Source organism: Equus przewalskii, chromosome 2 (assembly GCF_037783145.1).
Source record: "Equus przewalskii isolate Varuska chromosome 2, EquPr2, whole genome shotgun sequence".
NCBI lineage: Eukaryota > Metazoa > Chordata > Mammalia > Perissodactyla > Equidae > Equus > Equus przewalskii.
The window spans coordinates 86,257,162-86,273,923 of record NC_091832.1 but is presented as its reverse complement, the minus strand read 5'-3'; the positions used below and the strand labels follow the sequence as shown (position 1 = coordinate 86,273,923).

General features: G+C 39.7%; 1 protein-coding gene and 1 long non-coding RNA gene across 20 annotated transcripts in view; one reads left to right on the top strand and one right to left on the bottom strand.

Moving 5' to 3' along the window:
• The window catches only part of SLC10A7 (solute carrier family 10 member 7), a 236,536-nt gene extending 223,725 nt beyond the window's left edge, over window positions 1-12,811 (bottom strand). For 10 of the 18 annotated variants that reach the window (XR_546834.2, XR_011537119.1, XR_011537118.1 and 7 more), the window contains exons 1-3: window positions 12,456-12,807; window positions 5,306-5,388; window positions 237-373 (exon numbers count right to left, since the gene is read on the bottom strand). Coding sequence is in view for 13 of the 18 variants with exons in the window: in XM_008531976.2 (XP_008530198.1) it covers window positions 237-373; window positions 5,306-5,388; window positions 12,456-12,555 (320 nt within the window). In the remaining 5 variants the exon portion in view is untranslated. Of the gene's footprint in view, window positions 1-236; window positions 374-5,305; window positions 5,389-12,455 lie in introns of all 18 variants that reach the window. The other 8 variants (XR_011537121.1, XR_011537120.1, XM_070608945.1 and 5 more) reach the window with 3 other exon arrangements.
• A 389-nt stretch (window positions 12,812-13,200) lies between these two features.
• LOC139081798 (uncharacterized) lies at window positions 13,201-15,546 on the top strand. Of its 2 annotated transcripts, none has more exons than XR_011537122.1 (2): window positions 13,201-13,324; window positions 15,223-15,546. It is a non-coding gene; the product is annotated as an uncharacterized lncRNA (long non-coding RNA). The 2 variants fall into 2 exon arrangements; XR_011537123.1 differs by having other exon boundaries at window positions 13,230-13,466.
• The last annotated feature ends 1,216 nt before the right edge of the window (window positions 15,547-16,762 follow it).

The following is a 16,762-nucleotide window of genomic DNA, read 5'->3' as shown; positions in this document are numbered from 1 at the left end:
GTCTCCATCCTAGAACCTTAAGATTAAGCACGAGGGAATATTTTACGATTCTATTATAAAATTCTTTGATGAACCTCCTTGATGAAATACTATCATTTTAAAGGATAATAAAAACGTTAAAAGTGCTTTTATTTCCTTATATGACACATAAGCCTCTTTGTACACAGTTGCCACAGAAACAATAACGTCACTAGATGCCTCATTAAAAGTGGACCCTTCAAAACATTTAGACATACCCTTTTAAGAGCCATTCATTGATGGGTGTGATTGATAAAAGTTGAAGAAAAAGCCATATTGCTGCTGGGAAGAATGCAAGTGTAAAGATCTGAATAAAAAGATGCAGTTTTATATGCACCAAAGCACTGGTGAGTTCCTGTAAAAATGAAGGACAAAAATAACAAAGGTAAGAACACTATTTCTGAAGAGAGACTGCTACTAAAATAACATCACATGAATTAATTTTTTTCTACTGAGATATAATTGACATATTATATTAGTTCCAGGTATATGATATAATGATTTGACATTTGCATATGTTGTAAAATGATCACCACAATGTTTAGTGAACATCCATCAATTTGGAGTTATTTCATAGCTAAAGTTTTTACCTATAAGCATATGCGTGAGACAGACTTTAAGGAAAAACAAGTTATTTGTGATGATTATAAAGTATTTTTATATAAAATTTCTGAAATATTCTAATTTCTTCTGAACAAACAATATACCTTAAGAATTCAGATTTTTAAAATTCTGGACCAGGACTAAGCTAATAACATTTACACTAGATTTGAGGATTATTGACATTGTAAACAAACACATATGTTAACTACCTAATTTACTATGATAACCTCTATTCATTACACCAGACCTAGCAAGGCCTCAATTTGGCAAGATATTACTAAATCTACACACAAACCATATATATTTTTTTTTCCTCCCCTGAGGAAGACGGGCCCTGAGCTAACATCTGCTGCCAATCTTCCTCCTTTTTAGCTTGAGGAAGATTAGCCCTGAGCTAACATCCATGCCAATCTTCCTGTTTTGTATGTGGGACACCACCACAGCATAGCTGACAAGTGATAGAGGTTAGCAACTAAATAATTTAAGAGAGAAACAAAGCGTTAAGAACTATTAAAAGCCATGTTAAAACTGCGTCGACAAGGCTGTAAGAGTATGAAGTCTCTCTCTACTTAACCAATAGAATGTAAATTGGCACAACCTACAGAGAACAATCTGGCAATTCATTCCTTCATTCAATTACTTCTGAGCACCTGCCACCATTCTGGGTACTTAGAATATCTATCACAACTTAAACTACACATATCATTTGACCTAGCTATTCCACTTCTAGGAATTAATCTTTCACACATGGTCCCAGATGTGGGAAATGACAAATTTTTAGGTTACCCTTTGCAGCATGTTTGTAATAGCAAAACCTTGAAAATTACCTAAATGTCCACTAATAGAGGACCAAGAAAATATCATGACACATTCATAAAATGGAATACTTTTCAGGATATAAAAAGAAACAATGAGTTCTTTATGTGTTGACATGAAGCAATTGCCAAAATATGCTTTTTGAGTAAAATAAGGAAAGGTGACAAACAGGATAAAATACCACAGTTTGAGGGGGTAAAATACACATATGTATGTTCTGCATAGAATATCTCCACAAAGATACACGGAAACTCTTAACATTGGTTGGCTCCAGAGAAGAGAACTGGATGTCTGGTGGAGGGGTGAAAGGAAGACTTCTCATCATATATACTTTTGTACCTTTCAATTTATGTTCATAAAAGTAAAGAAAATGTCAATTACCCTACTTTCAAATACATAAAAATGAAGAAAAATTAAATTACATGAAAAATTATTATACAACGTCACATAGAAAAAGATTATATATGTGTGTATATATACATACTTGCATATATACACACATATATGTACAATTTAAAAAATATATTTTACTTTTAAAATATTCCATATGTAAAAAATATGTTTAGAAAAAAAGAACTAAAAAACACATAGATGTTAAAAGTAGTTATTTTTATTCTTTCTAACCTTTCTACAACAGGAAAATACTACTTTTGTAATCAGAAAAAAATTATAAAAAATAAATATCGTTAAAAAATACTAGCTGACCTATTAAATGACAGTAACAATTACATCTCATCAGAATAATGGGACAGTAAAAAACCCAGCGAAATGAATCACAAGGGCCTATTATGTTGGGTCATGAGGGTCTTCTTAACAACAGGGAAATAACAGACATGAAGTTTTCCTAAGATTTTTCAAGTGTCAGAAAAATCCAGTGTTATATATTTTCTTTATCTTCTTTACACAACCTTAAAGACAAAACAAGGTAACACTGGAAAAGAAAAATCAATAAACACTATGCAATCCAAAATACTATTATTCTATATATATCCATGTAGAATTTAGGGCCACATAATCAAAATAGATGCCATAATGCATAATTGAAAAGTTGATCCTGCATGAGATTTTGATTATTTACATGTAATACAGGTCAAATCCCATTAAAATAAGCTTAGGCAGATACTCCACACACTGATTACACCAGTCTCACTGACAGCATCAAGAATTGCTTAAAATCAGAGACTCTGGGAAGTAGAAATATTTTCATTACATATCAATTTCCCTTCTAACCCTTATTTGACCTTTATTTGATTCACTTTCTGAGAGTCAGCCTCATAGCTCTGGGCTGGAACCAAGCAGCATGAGCCCAAAGTTAAGAATTTGCTATATTTACTTCTAAGCTAATAGGATTTAAAAAAATAATCCTTTTGGGAAAATAAGAAAAAACCTGTATATCCTATCTGACTCAGGACCCTCTTCAGGCACTACTGAGCTTCCTGTTCCATCTTTGTTTCTATCCCCAGTGTCAAGCACCGTACCTTGTAGCCACAGGCACTTGACAGTAATTTGTTTAAACGAGATCAGTCCTGCCACAGTCTAAGTGACAAATTTTTTGAAACTGTAGGTTTGAAGTTAGCTAATTATAAAATATATTTCAAATGTGACCTTATTTCATTTCAGTACAACAAAATTTCAGAAATCATTTCAACAGGTTATTTCAAAAACTAGAAATCAACAGTCACAAAACTGAAGATTTAGTATTAAATCTTTTTAGCATGAAGTCTTAACACAGAGTTCGTTATAATTTTAATAAATTAACAAAACAAATTTTAGGATACACATCAGTACATCAATATAGGAGTAATACTATATGAAATGTTCAATATAAATCAAACTTGTATGGGACCAATGTAAATGCTCTTAAATAAATTCAAGTCAGTAATAACTTCCTGTCTCCTGTATGCAAAAATGCAGTATTCTAGAACCTAAAAGGATACAAAAATAGTTGTCCCAGCTGAAATTAATTTAAGATTATTAACTAGAAAACAATTAACAACAAGATTGCTACCTCCTAACTTAGAACTGTTAGGTTGCCCAGGAAACTGTCAGGATTTAGAGATGGTTTAACACTACACAATGATGCGATCTAGGGCATCTTAAGTTAAACGCATCTTGAAAATGACTTGATGTTGTATTAGTTTGAAAAGGGCATTTGATGGAGGAAAGGGTTTTGATGGCTACTTAGATACCACAGTAAAGCACAGGATCAAGGCATTTCATCATTAGATCCAAACGAGCTGGATGACTCGGAAGGTTTCCTAGGTGCTTACAGAAGAATTTGGTCCTTAGAGAAATGCTGAGAGCTGTGACATTCTTCCTTCTTCGACTCCCGCATCCCATGAAGTTGGCTGCTTTACAGAATAGCATTAAGCAAGAAGCTAAAGGAGTGAGAGAATCAAGTCTCTTGCCAGATTTCCCATGGCATAAGTAACAGCTGGAGCCATTAAGCAGCCACCAGGGGACGTAGTTAGAGCAACGCCCCGAGTAGAGGACTTCGGTAAGGCAGCTGCTCCACAAAGCGCATTAGCCAAGGCCAGCAGGAAGACCTCCAGGGTACATCAGTCCAGCACCACATGAGTGGCAAGTATCTTTCGGTATCACTGGGCCCCACATTCGAGAACCAATAGTAGAACTCAGGTCATGACAGAAAAAGCCTGTGCCCTCCAAGCACTAATCATAGTCCTTTCATATCAATATAATTTAGAAAAACTAGAATTTAACATATTTAAGAAATCCTGTTCCATGTCAGTTATTTTCAGGAGAACAGGTAATTAGTGAGAATATTTAGAGATTCCTGAGACACAATTTATCAGACACTACACAAGGATCTCATCTATAATATCAAAAAAAATGACCCAATGAAAATATTTATATCAAACTGATAACTACAGAACACATAAATTTAGTAAAACTATATTTTTTCCATGTTGCTACCTGGATGATCAAAGAAGGAGGCAACTAAATTTAATCTTCATTCAAATCACACTCAAAATAAAAGAAAATAAACCTAAAATAAGTAAAGGCAAGACATGATGCTGAAACAGAATTTTAACTTTTAATGCCAAAAAATTTCAAAAAAAAGAATTCTTACACAGTAAGATTTCTTTATCTACATAAGAATAAGCATCTGTGAAAGACAACTTTAAAAGTTCTATGCAATTTATTCAAAAGCAAATCAGTATTTTCTCCTCTTTTTCTTCCCTTATAAGTCAAAAGAGAATCATAAATTCTACTCATTCTTCTCTTGGATGTAAAAATGTCTGAATTTTTATAATTCCAAGAGAATCCCATGTTCAGTGACACCTGGATCAGTAAATAACATTGCCTCTATGTCTTCATGTTAGACTGTGACTTAGTATGAAAAATTCTAATATTTCTCTTAAAACATTTATTAATATTTAATAGATATACCAGCAAAGAATATACTTTAAAAAAATACTAATTAGTTAAAAGTTATAACAGAACAAGCATCACTTGAGCAGCACGAGTCCTGGACACAAAAGATGATCCACGAAAGTTGTGGAAACCTAACCAAACATCAACACCCCGCATGTGCCACGGCAGACACCACTACAGTTACCACCATCGCCTGAGAAGACCTCAAGCAGATGCTCCACCGCAGTTGCTGTATTAAAAACAAACCCCCATAACCATGCTCGCAGGGTCCATGCCGCTCTACTCTCAAGTTTCCATGATATGAAGGTACAAAACACTAGTCCTCTGCTGACGTCCGAGCTGTCTTCTGTTACAGCGAAGTCTTCAGACTATAGCTACACACGGCTTTACAAAAGGATTCTGAAATTTCAAAACAGTAAGTACAAATTAAATTTTTCTCCCTGCTTTCCGCATGCCCCATAGGTGACAGTACCTCTGTTTTCAACGATAGTCCACTGTTAAAGAATATTGTTGCGACAGCAATGTAGGAGACAGTTATTTCTGGCTTCAGTGGTCCTAAAGAGAGGGAAAGGAGTTGCTGTTAGATAGGGATTTCCAGTAGATAACTTGGTAGGAAGGAAGAATCCATTGAAGGAGGACAAAGAGTACTTTAAATCTGCATGTTGCCCCCTAGGACACTACTGTCCTGACAGAGGTAAGCGTTTGCTGGGATGCAGCCTAACGCCAGAGAGGATTTTCCAGAGGGCAAGGATCATGGCTGTCCAATTCTGCACCATATCCTCAGACCAGAAGAATAAAAATAAACTCTGCTCTCGCACAGGAGAGCAGATAGGCAACATCCTTCAATATTAGGTCCTAACTATATCTGCCATAGTGTCAGTGCTTTTATAACAATCAAATTCCCCAGACCAAAAGAAGAGAATCAATGGAAGAAGTTCGCTTCTTTTTAGCAAATATTATCTTATTCCTTCTAGGATACCAGAAGTAAAAGCTTGTATTCATGCATACTTTCAATTCTGCCCAAGAGTATTCAGTCTACGAATATTTATTGAGCACATACCATGTGAATGAGATAATGCATATAGAGAATAGAGAACTTAAAAATATATTGTTAAGATTGTAATTATTTTTAAATTATGCCAGGTCCTGAGCATACTGTAGTGAACCAGAAAAGCTTGATCCTTGCCCTTCGGAAAATCCTCTCTGGAGTCAGGCTGACATCACCCCGGATGTGTCAACGCTGTGAATACAACAGGGGCAAACCTAATATTTATTTATTTTTGTAGCTTGTACACAATTGGCTTAAAGACCTGAAGTACTAACCAAAGAACAACATTCTTTTAGAAGATATTTCTTTGATATATCTTGAACTATATATCTTGATATACAGATACAGTCCTGAGGAAATGCCATTTTTTATGTAGTTATGTAATTTATACATGTCATACCTGTACACCAGTGGTTCTCCAGCACTGGCAATTTTGCCCCCCACGGACATTGGGCAATGTTTGGAAACTTTTTTGGGTTGTTATAACTCAGGGAATGGGGTGGGTTACTGGCATCTAGCAGACAGAGATCAGGAATTCTGCTAAACCTCCTGGAAGGCAAAGGATAACCCTTCCCTTCAACAAAGAATTACCACGTCCAAAATGTCAATAGTGCCGAGGTTGAGAAACCCTGGTGTATACCTGCATTCTAAAATCTGAGACTATCCCATATTTGACACTCTGTTCAACTCTTTTTTGCTGGGTTGAATAGTGCCCCTAAAATTCATGTCTACCCAGACATGAATGTGACCTTATTCGGAAATTGGGTCTTTCAAGATGTAATCAAATTAAGATGAGATCTTATTGGATTAGGGAGGGACCCTAACCCAATGATTAGCATTCTTACAGTAGAGGGAAATTTGGACACAGTGACACACAGAGGGAAGATGGCCACGTGCTGGAGTTATATTACCATAAGCCAAGGAACACCAAGGATAGCTGGCAACCACAAGCTAGAAGAAGCAAGGAAGGATTCCTCCCCAGGGCCTTTGGTGGGAGCGTGGACCTACTGATGTCTTGACTTCAAAGTTCTAGCCTCCAGAATAATTGCTGGAAAATAAATTTCTGTTGCTTTCAGCCCCGCACTGTGTGGTACTTTGTTGTGGCAGCCCTGGGAAACTAATCCACACCGTTAAGCCAAACAACAGGACCACGGTCACGGTCACGGCTCTTCCATTCCCTGCATCCCTCCAGATTGCACAGATAACCTAGAGATAACCTAAGAAATTGCACAATAAATACAACTGAGCTCAGGAAAGATCACTATTCATTCAATCAACAAGTATTTATTGAGCAACTACTGTATTTTAGGCACTTGTAGTCCACCAGTGAATAAAAGAAACAAAGATCTCCTCAAGAATTGCAATAAATTCTTTTATATACCTGGCACTTATATAAATCATTACACTGAGATCTGAGAAGAGCAAAAAGGATAAGGTAAGTGGAAAAGGTATTACATTTCAAGGCAGTAAAAGCTGTTTAAACACTTAAAAAGAGGTAACTTTTTTTATGCTTGTGAATGAACCTGTCTCAGCAGCTCACACTAAGAAATAATATTTCCTCAACAATTGAGGAAGGTGATTCAGGAACAGATTTTAAAGTCAAGGACTCTGGCTTGTTTTGGAAGTAAACGCCTTCCAGGAATTTTAAAAACCCTTGGTTTTTTTTGTTTTTGTTTCTAACTCATAGCATTTGTATTTTCCTCCAATCCCCTGCTTTTTATGAGACTTCATTTTGGTCAATTGTGCTTCTGCCCACAGCGGTGTCCCAGAATTTCTATATAGGATGGGTTAGAGTTAGCAATAGGGTTGCAAGTGAGAGCTAGGGGCCGTGTCCAAAGATGTATCTCCATAGAAAGCTCACAGCATTCACTTAGATTGCATGTTTCTTGGGGGCAGCTAAAGTATCTACTTTAGTTGGCCAACAACTGTATTTTTTTGGTGAGGAAGATTGACCCTGAGCTAACATCTGTTGCCAATCCTCCTCTTTTTGCTGAGGAAGACTGGCCCTGAGCTAACATCTGTGCCAATCTTCCTCTACTTTGTATGTGGGACACTGCCACAGCGTGGCTTGATGAGTGGTGTGTAGGTCCGCACCCGGGATCCAAACCCACAAACCCCGGGCTGCTGAAGTGGCATGCTTGAACTTAACCACTATGCTACCTAGCCAGACCCAACAATTATATTTTTTAAGAAGCTAACTCTCTAACCAGGGACTTAGGCCACAGAAGGGTACAACTCTTTCCATACTCCACACCCACATATATAAATACACAGGATAACTATTAATTGATTGGCATAATTCAGTGGAATGATTCTTGACTTTTAATGTTTTAAATCCTAGAAACAGGGTATACTGTCTTTTGTATTAGGTGCACATCTAAATACCTCTAGTCCATGAAAGGACATAGTGAGGATATTCCAGGGCTACTTACAGGGCACCTTTTAAAAGGGAAGGAGGAATTAATTCTGAATTGGAGAAACCTAAGGCTCCTTTGTGACATGATCAACGGAGATACTAATAGATCACCTAAGTTGGGAATGCGGAACTAGAAGTCACTCAGGGTGGAAATAAAATATTTGCACAAAGGTAAGAGTTGAAACTATAACACAGAAATATTTGGCCCCTCTCCAAGGTAATAATTACATCCTCCACGTCACCAAAATCATTAGATTGAGATCTTAAGACAGCGATAAAGCTCAATGTATAAATACTAAGTTTTAACTTTTCCTTTGAACAAAAGCAAAAAATCTTCATCAGTGAAAATGGAATGGAGCAGCAAAATTTTAAAAAGTTGGCCATTAAAAACGAAGCAATTTTTGGGCTCCAAAAACCCATGCTTTTTAATGGGGAGAAAAGAGAAAATGATTTGGGATGCTTAAGAATGCAAGAAACTATTACTATTTCAAAAAATCTACTCATCACTAACTAAATTTCACTTTTAAGCCTAATCTAAGATATTCATGCTAATATACTTAAGCTTATAGCATGTTTCTGGTTATGTTTTTTTAATCGAAAAACGAAGCAGTTTCCTTTTTCGGATTTATGCCTTATTGATGGCAATAATTTAAGATGCAGGTAGAAATGAGACACTTACTCTGTACTTACAAAGAAGTAAACTTATCTCTTCCCGAAAACGAATAGCACAGTTTTGAACTCCGGTAAACTGTAAGGTGTGCATAGCTCAGAGCTTCCCTGGGTCACAATGGAACAGATGATTGACACATCAGAATCTACACATTCACATCTACTGTGGCTCTTTTTGTCAACCTTGTTCTATATATATCTAAAAACGAAATGTACCTGAGTAAAAAGAACACTGAACTAAGAATTAAATTAATGAGGCTAGTACCTATTCACTGTTTCCCATTTGGAAAGTCATTCAACTTCTCTAATTTTAGGGTTCACACATCTATAAATTTCCTGCTATACATAACTTGCCAATTGGCTGTAAAGATTTTTTTTAAAGGAAAGTCAGATCATAGATGTGATACTTTAAGTGTAGAAGTCTTACACTTAAAAATAAAGAATGTAGTCTTTGAGGTATTGATCAGGGACAGGTGAAGTGAGCATGTTAACAAGTTGAAGACTACCAAAACTTTTCTATTTGAAAAAATGTCGAGAAATCTCTTCTACTGAAAATTATTCAACGTGAATATATTAAAAATCACATTCCCAGAGTACAAAACCTAGAAATGGAGTCTTTGTCTAAAAGTTACAAGCAAGAAGAGATGTTTTAGACCATTCTAAAAGCAGAATATGCAAACATTTTCAGCAACCATTCCGCTCCTTGTTCCTAGATTTTAGTCGTTTTAACTACTGGAGTGAAAGTGCTATTTGGTACTATTTGAAGGTTTGTTTTTATTTAAGAGGTTTTACAGGTGGGAATGTCAATTAAAAGCTCAACAGAAGGGGCCAGACCCATGGCCAAGTGGTTGAGTTTGTGCCCTCCACTTTGGCGGCGCAGGGTTTCACAGGTTCAGATCCTGGGCACAGACATGGCACTACTCATTAGGCCATGCTGAGGTGGCATCCCACATACCACAACTAGAAGGACCCACAACTAAAATATACAACTATGTATTTGGGGGATTTGGGGAGAAAAAGCAGAAAAAGAAATAAAAAAAGATTGGCAACAGTTGTTAGCTCAGGTGCCAATCTTTGGGGGGAAACAAAAAAGTTCAATAGAAGTACGGAGACGTTAGCCTGACAGCCTATGTAAGAAATCCCAAACAATTGTTTGCTTAACTTTTGTTTTTAGAAAAATAACTTTTTCTTTTACACATGCACAGCTATCAAAGAAATCATTTGAGTACATTCTTATCTAATATTAGCTGATTCTGCTCTGCTCCTTTGGGCTAAAAATCAGGGCATGGAAAATGTCTTTATTATACAGAGCCTTTCTTTATAATGATTATTCTTTTTTTCTTTTGGTGAGGAAGATTGGCTCTGAGCTAAACATCTTTGCCAATCTTCCTCTATTTTGTATATGTGGCCCTGCCATAGCATGGCTGGATGAGCAGTGTGTAGGTCCACACTGGGGATCCAAACTGGTGAACCCTGGGCCACCGAAGCAGAGATCGGGAACCCAACCACTACCACCACAAGGCCATCCCCTGATTATTCATTTTTAATGATTTTTGTGCCAAAAAAATTTGTATGGATTTTGCAACTTGCATGAAATATGGAGGAGTCCTGATTTCCAGTCCTTCCTCTTTCCTAAGCCAGCTAACTTAACCTAGGCTGAGTCACCTGACCTCAGGTCTCCATATCGCCAACTGTAAAAGAAGCATGTTGGCTTAGAATACTTTAAAGGTCCCTTTCAGCCCTTAACATTCTACTCTTTTATAATTAAAGAAATGAATTATCCTATATGAATGGCATAAGGACTAGTGAAAATGGGAAACAATACTTCTAAGATACAACAATACACCAAAACTTCAAGAAGTAGAGTCCACGGGAACAAATAAGATTACAGAACCCATCTCACACATGCCACTGCAGGGAAGCCCTACGGAAATGATTCAGCATTCAACGACCCTTCTTTCCACACTGTAGCCCAGGAATGTAAGATAAAAGGTATTTTACCAAAATAGCCCCTGCAGATTTAAACTTAAAGGTCATGCATCACCTGTAATTTCACCTTAACACTAAGCGAAAAAGAGATCTAACACCAGAAGCTATAAAGTGTGCTAGTGAAGTGTGCATTCCAGATCACCACAAAGACACTCTCTAACTTTAATTCTTACTGTCCAGCTAGCTGCTGGGATGGGGTACCCATTTGACAGAACCTGATACTCTAGCATTCACAAGTTTCCCAAAAGCTCACAGAAAAGCTGTGTCAAACAAGAAATGGGCATCTTCAGAAGGAGAAACTGCGGTGAATAACAGCTTTATTCTCACAGTTACATACTGTACACATTTTGTACTAAGTTGAATATAGAAGAAAAAATAAACAAAAAAGTTTTAATCCCCACAATCTTAACAATAATTTCTTTTAAAATGTTCCCTGAAGCTACTTCTAAATGAAGGGATTGCAGGCAGAGGGTAGAAGGAACCACTGTTCTCCTGAGAGATCATTTCATTCATTTCCATCACGTCTTAATAAAAAAGTACAAATAACTTCAAATATCCTCCTGAGCACTTCCTAACATAAAAAGATTGTGTGTGCTCACTTCTGTCCTTTTTTGCCCCTGTTGTATGACGGATACATTAAACCTGCCAATAAGCATGAAAACTGACAAACAAGGTCAAAAACACAATGAATTGAAGAAATTCAATTAATGAAAAGTGGGACATGGAAAGGGGGGGATCATAAAAGACTAATGATATTTCCAGTCATTTCCACCAATGCCCACCCCCACATTACAAGGCTTCCACTATTCAGAGATCTGAGTATGATTTCAGCCCGCCTACATTTCCTTGCCAAAATACACATTACACAGTCTAACACAGCCTGTATCTGTTCGGCTGCTGGGGTAGCAACTGAGTCCTGGCAGCACACGGAAGTAGTGTCCTGTAATAAAAAAGTGCAACGTGTCATTCGGCTTGGGAGTTTCTGGACCGGCAGCAACTGCAGCAAATCATCACTCTCCAACATGTGGGCCACAAAATCTGAGTTGGAGGAGGAAGGAGTGTCCCTTTTTCTTTTTCTTCTTCCATTCTTTTTTTTACGTGTGGGAGAGGATGTCGGAAAGTGACAAGGTAATAAGGTCCACTCTGAGATAGATAAGGAACTCCCGGCAACCTAACGTCCCTTGGGATAGGATGCTACTCTGAAGGCAAGAGGAATAAGTTTCATTCTCAGTAACCTCACTCCTTGACGCTGAGGGTACTCACTGATTGCTCGCGGAAAAGTAACCTGCGTTCAAATTCCTTTGCCCCATTTCTAATTACAAATCCTCTCTGATGTTGGCAATTAAAAAATCAGCAAAAGGGCCAAAGGACACCCTGGGCTAGTCAGTGCCCCTGGGAGAGGCAAACGCTTCCCAATTACGGTCTCCCCTCCTTTCCAAGACTCGAAAATTAGTTCTGAAGTGGGAATCGCGGTGGAGCGTGCGGAGGTGCAGCACTTACCCCCATTTACCCCTACGGACGGCTCCAGCTTTGCTCCGGCGATCGCCAGCACTATTCCAACCATGAACCATTCTTTCCTCATTCTCTCCAGCAGCCTCATGTTTGTTAGGGTGGGTGGGTTTTGTTTATTTGTTTGGCTTTTTTTCTTTTTAAGCTGCGATCGCTTAATCCCCGGGGCGTCTCCACACTTTCCACGGTCCCTCCTGACATGCAGCAGAGCAAGTCAAATTGCCACTTGTAAACTAAGGACCAGGGGTTTGCTCCGGCGGCTTTGAGGAGGGCTGGGAGTAGTAGTATCCAGTGACAGGGAAGTCTCAGTGAGCGCCGCCATCACTACCACACGCCTCCGAATAGACGCGCACATAACCACCGCGGCTCTGACCCGGGCTCCCAAGTGCAAGTGTCCTGAAAAGGACACTTGGGCCAGACTAGCCGGCGCAGGCGATCGGGGAAAGGAGGCTGGCCACCGGGGGCGGGCTGACAGGTTCGTTGCCGCCAAGACCTGTGGAACTTTAGGAATGACTGGGGCAGCGAGCGGCATGAGGCGCCACAGCCACCTAGCCTTATCGAGGGTCCCGCTCCAACAAACATTTAGACACAGCTGCCGGCGCCCCTGGAGCACATCCACGGACAGGCTCTTTTTTAACTCTCCATGAGCCTGTGGGAAGGGCTAGCGTCCGCTTGGGGCAGGGATTGCTCTGTCGGCAGCAGCAGCGGCGGGGTGCAGGGGGTTTTTTTTGTGGCGCGCTTCTTTGGGACATTACGGCGCTTCCCAGACGCCGCCGTTGACGTGTACGCGGGCGGCAGTGGAGGCCGCTCCCTGTTGCCGGGTTCCCGGCCCGAGCTGCGAGAGTTAGACGTGCTCCGAGGTAGGCGCGGGAAAGCGGCTCCTTGGTAGCGGGAGCATTAGCCCTAGGAATGAAAATTGGGCGCCGAACCGATGCCCGAGACCGTAGGACCCCTGCCTTCCAGCGTCCGCTGCAGCCTGAGAAGGCAGGCGGTCATCGGCAGGTGGGCGCTCACCCCTCGCCCCTTCGCCTACACCTTCCTGGGAATCGGGAGGACCCAAGGGTTGAGCCCCCAGCGGGAGGTGGGGACCAAATCTTCCTTCGGGGGCGGTGGGTGAGTGCTCAAGCTCCCTCACTCCCAAGCAAGCTGACGGCGGGTGGAGTGGGTGTCTGAGCTGGAGAGTTTGAAGGGTGCGCGAGTGCACGCGCTTGCTTGACCCCCAGAGCTTGCCCAGCTAAGCAGCGGGGCAGCTGTGGGAAGGGCGTCAGGGACCCCAAGGTAGAAGTGGTGAGGGACCCAGGCGAGGGGGCTCCTGCCTTCCATTGCCCCGTGTACTAGAGTCTATCCGCCTGCCAGTGTCTTCTGCCCTTGAAGTGTTTCTGGCAACCGGTGACATTGAGAGTTTCATGAATGCACTTCCTACCCAGAGAGCCTGTAAGAGCATCAACTCCTTCCCACAATGCACTCAAATAAATAAATAAAATATTGTGTGACATTTTGAAGTTGTCTAGTATCTAATCCTTAAGTGGTTAATTATGGTACTTATGGTTTGGAAGAGACTTCTGGGATTGTTCAGTGATGCCAGACTTGAATTCTGAATTTATTCCAAGATTGAACGGAGACTTATCTTTTAGTTTCCTCCATTTAATTTAGCTTTTTCCTGATGACCTGGCTTGCTAAGCTGGTTTATGTGGTTGTGCTACCAGTTATAGGTTAGCAGTATGGATGTCATCTAATTATACATGAGGCAGAATAACAAAAAGTGAATCTCAAGATAAAATGAACTTAATAGGGAGACACACATGATGTTAAACAACTTAACCTGAAAAGAGTAAAGAAAGCACGTGAGGTGTGATGAAATCTCATGTTAAGTATCAGGCAGTCACAAGATAAGTGGAGATACATGAAAGATAGTTTACAACACAATTATTTTCTTAGAGTAATTTTTTACTAGGTCAAAGAGTCATACATCTCAGTCTTTGAAGGTGTGCTCTTTATTAAAGATCATTAAACATTATGCTTACAGAAATTGAGCTGATTTAACTTTATAACTGTTCGCAAATTCTTATCTACTAAGAGCTGTTTCATCTGTTAAGAGCAGAATCTAACTCATGGAAAAGTTTTTTCATTTTGTTTTTAATGGCACTTAAAGGAACAGAATACAGTGCACTGTGAATTCTGTTCTGTTCTATTAAGGCCTTGTATTAGTTTCCCATGGCGGCTGTAACAAATATCTAAAAACTGGATGGCTTAAAATAACAGAAATTTATTCTCTCAGTTCTGGGAGCTGGAAGTCCAAAATCAAGGTGTTGGTAAGGCCACACTCCCTCTGGAGGCTCTAGGGAGAATCCTTCCTTGCCCCTTCTGGCTTCTGGTGGTTGTCAGCATACCTTGGCTTCCTTCATTTCTGGCCATGTCACTCTAGTCTCTGCCTTTGTCTTCACGTCACATTCTCCTCTGTGGGTCTAGCTAGTGGCCACATCACTCCAGTCTCTGCATCTGTCTTCATGTTGCCGCCTCCCCTCTGTCTGTGTCTGCTCCTCTTCTGTGTGTCTCTTATTTATAAAGACATTTGTCATTGGATTTAGGGCCCACCCATATAATCAAGAATGATCTTATTTTAAGATCATTCACTATATCTGCAAATATCCTTTTTCCAAATTAGGTAACTGTACTGTGTTGAATAGGGTCCCCCAAATATTCGTGTCTACCTGGAACCTCAGAATGTGACTTGATTTGGAAATCCTGTCTTTTTCAGATATAATTAGCTAAGATGAGGTCATACTGGATTAAGATGGGTCCTGAATCCAACGACTGGTGTCCTTATAAGAAGGTCGTGTGAAGACACATAAGAGAGACACACGGAGGAGGACGCCATGTGAAGATGGAAGCAGAGATTGGAGTGATGCGTCTAAAGCCAAGGAATGCTGAGAATTACTGGCGACCTCCAGAAGCTGAGAGAGGAGCATGGAACAGATTTTCCCTCAGAGACTCTAGTAGGAACTAACCCTGCTGACACCTTCATTCAGACTTCTGGCCTCCTGAACTGTGAGAGAATAAATTTCTGTTTTGTTTTAAGCCACACAGTCTGTGGTACTTTATTACGGCAGTTCTAGGAAATGAATACAGTGCCATTCCCAGGTTCCAGAGATTTGATGTGGACCTATCTTTGGTGTGGCCATGATTCAGCTCACTACAAGGCCCTTCTCTGCTTTCTCTCTCTTCCATTACTCTTTTTTCAATAATTCTATCACTCTTCTTTCTCACTCATTTTTTCTTGTCATGTTTTTCTTTCCCCTGCCTCCTCACCTCCATTTTTTCTCTTTGTTACCCCTGCCACTTTACCTGACATGATGACATGAAGACATCCCAACCAACATGTACATTTGAAAGCACACATCTCTAAAAGACACATAAGAAATGCTCTTTATTCACTAAATATGATGTTTGTTATTGAACAAATATTTAATGTGCCTCCACTGTATGCCAGGCACATGTGAGTGCTGTGCAGTCAATTATGAACAAAAAAAGACACAAAACCTGCCTTCTGGAGCTTATAATCTAGTAGAGGAGACAGATGTAAACAAATACATAGTTTCAAATTGTGATAGCAAAAGAGCAGGATGTTGTAAATAATCTAGACTGGGGAAGACCTCCCTGAGACATGAAGGATGAGCAGACATGTGGGAGAAAGCTATTGCTCAGCAAGGAAGAGCTTGACACCGTGGAATTCAAACACCAGGGTAGCTAGACTAGTCAGTGAAGGGTCAGTGATATGAGAAGAGTGGAGAGCTAGGCAGGGTACAGATTATGTTGACCTCTCATGTTGTCATAAAGGATTAGATTTTATTAAATGCTGTAAGAAGCCACTGAAGGATTTTAAACTAGCTAGTGATGACAAATCCAGTTTTGCTGGAGAGATTACTTTAGAAGCAGTCTCTGGACAATAGTTCAGGAAGTGGCTAAGTCAATGGAACTGGAAAAGGCAATAGTATAAGAACCGTTAAGCAGGAAGAATAAAAAATAAATGACCAGTCGTCTATGGGGGAATGGTGAAGTAGTCAAGAGTGACTCCCAGGATCTGTTTGTCAGATCGATGCCTGTGCTATACATTCAGGCAGGGAATCTTTACAAAGTAGATTTGGGAAAGAGATTATAAATTCAGTTTATATCTTGTGTTCAAAGCCACTGGAGCATGTAAATAGAGATGTCTAGAAGGCAGGTAGAATGGAGGTTTGAGCTCATGAGAACAGAGTTGCTGTAGCTCTGGGATTCTTCAACAATAGATTGTGCAAACC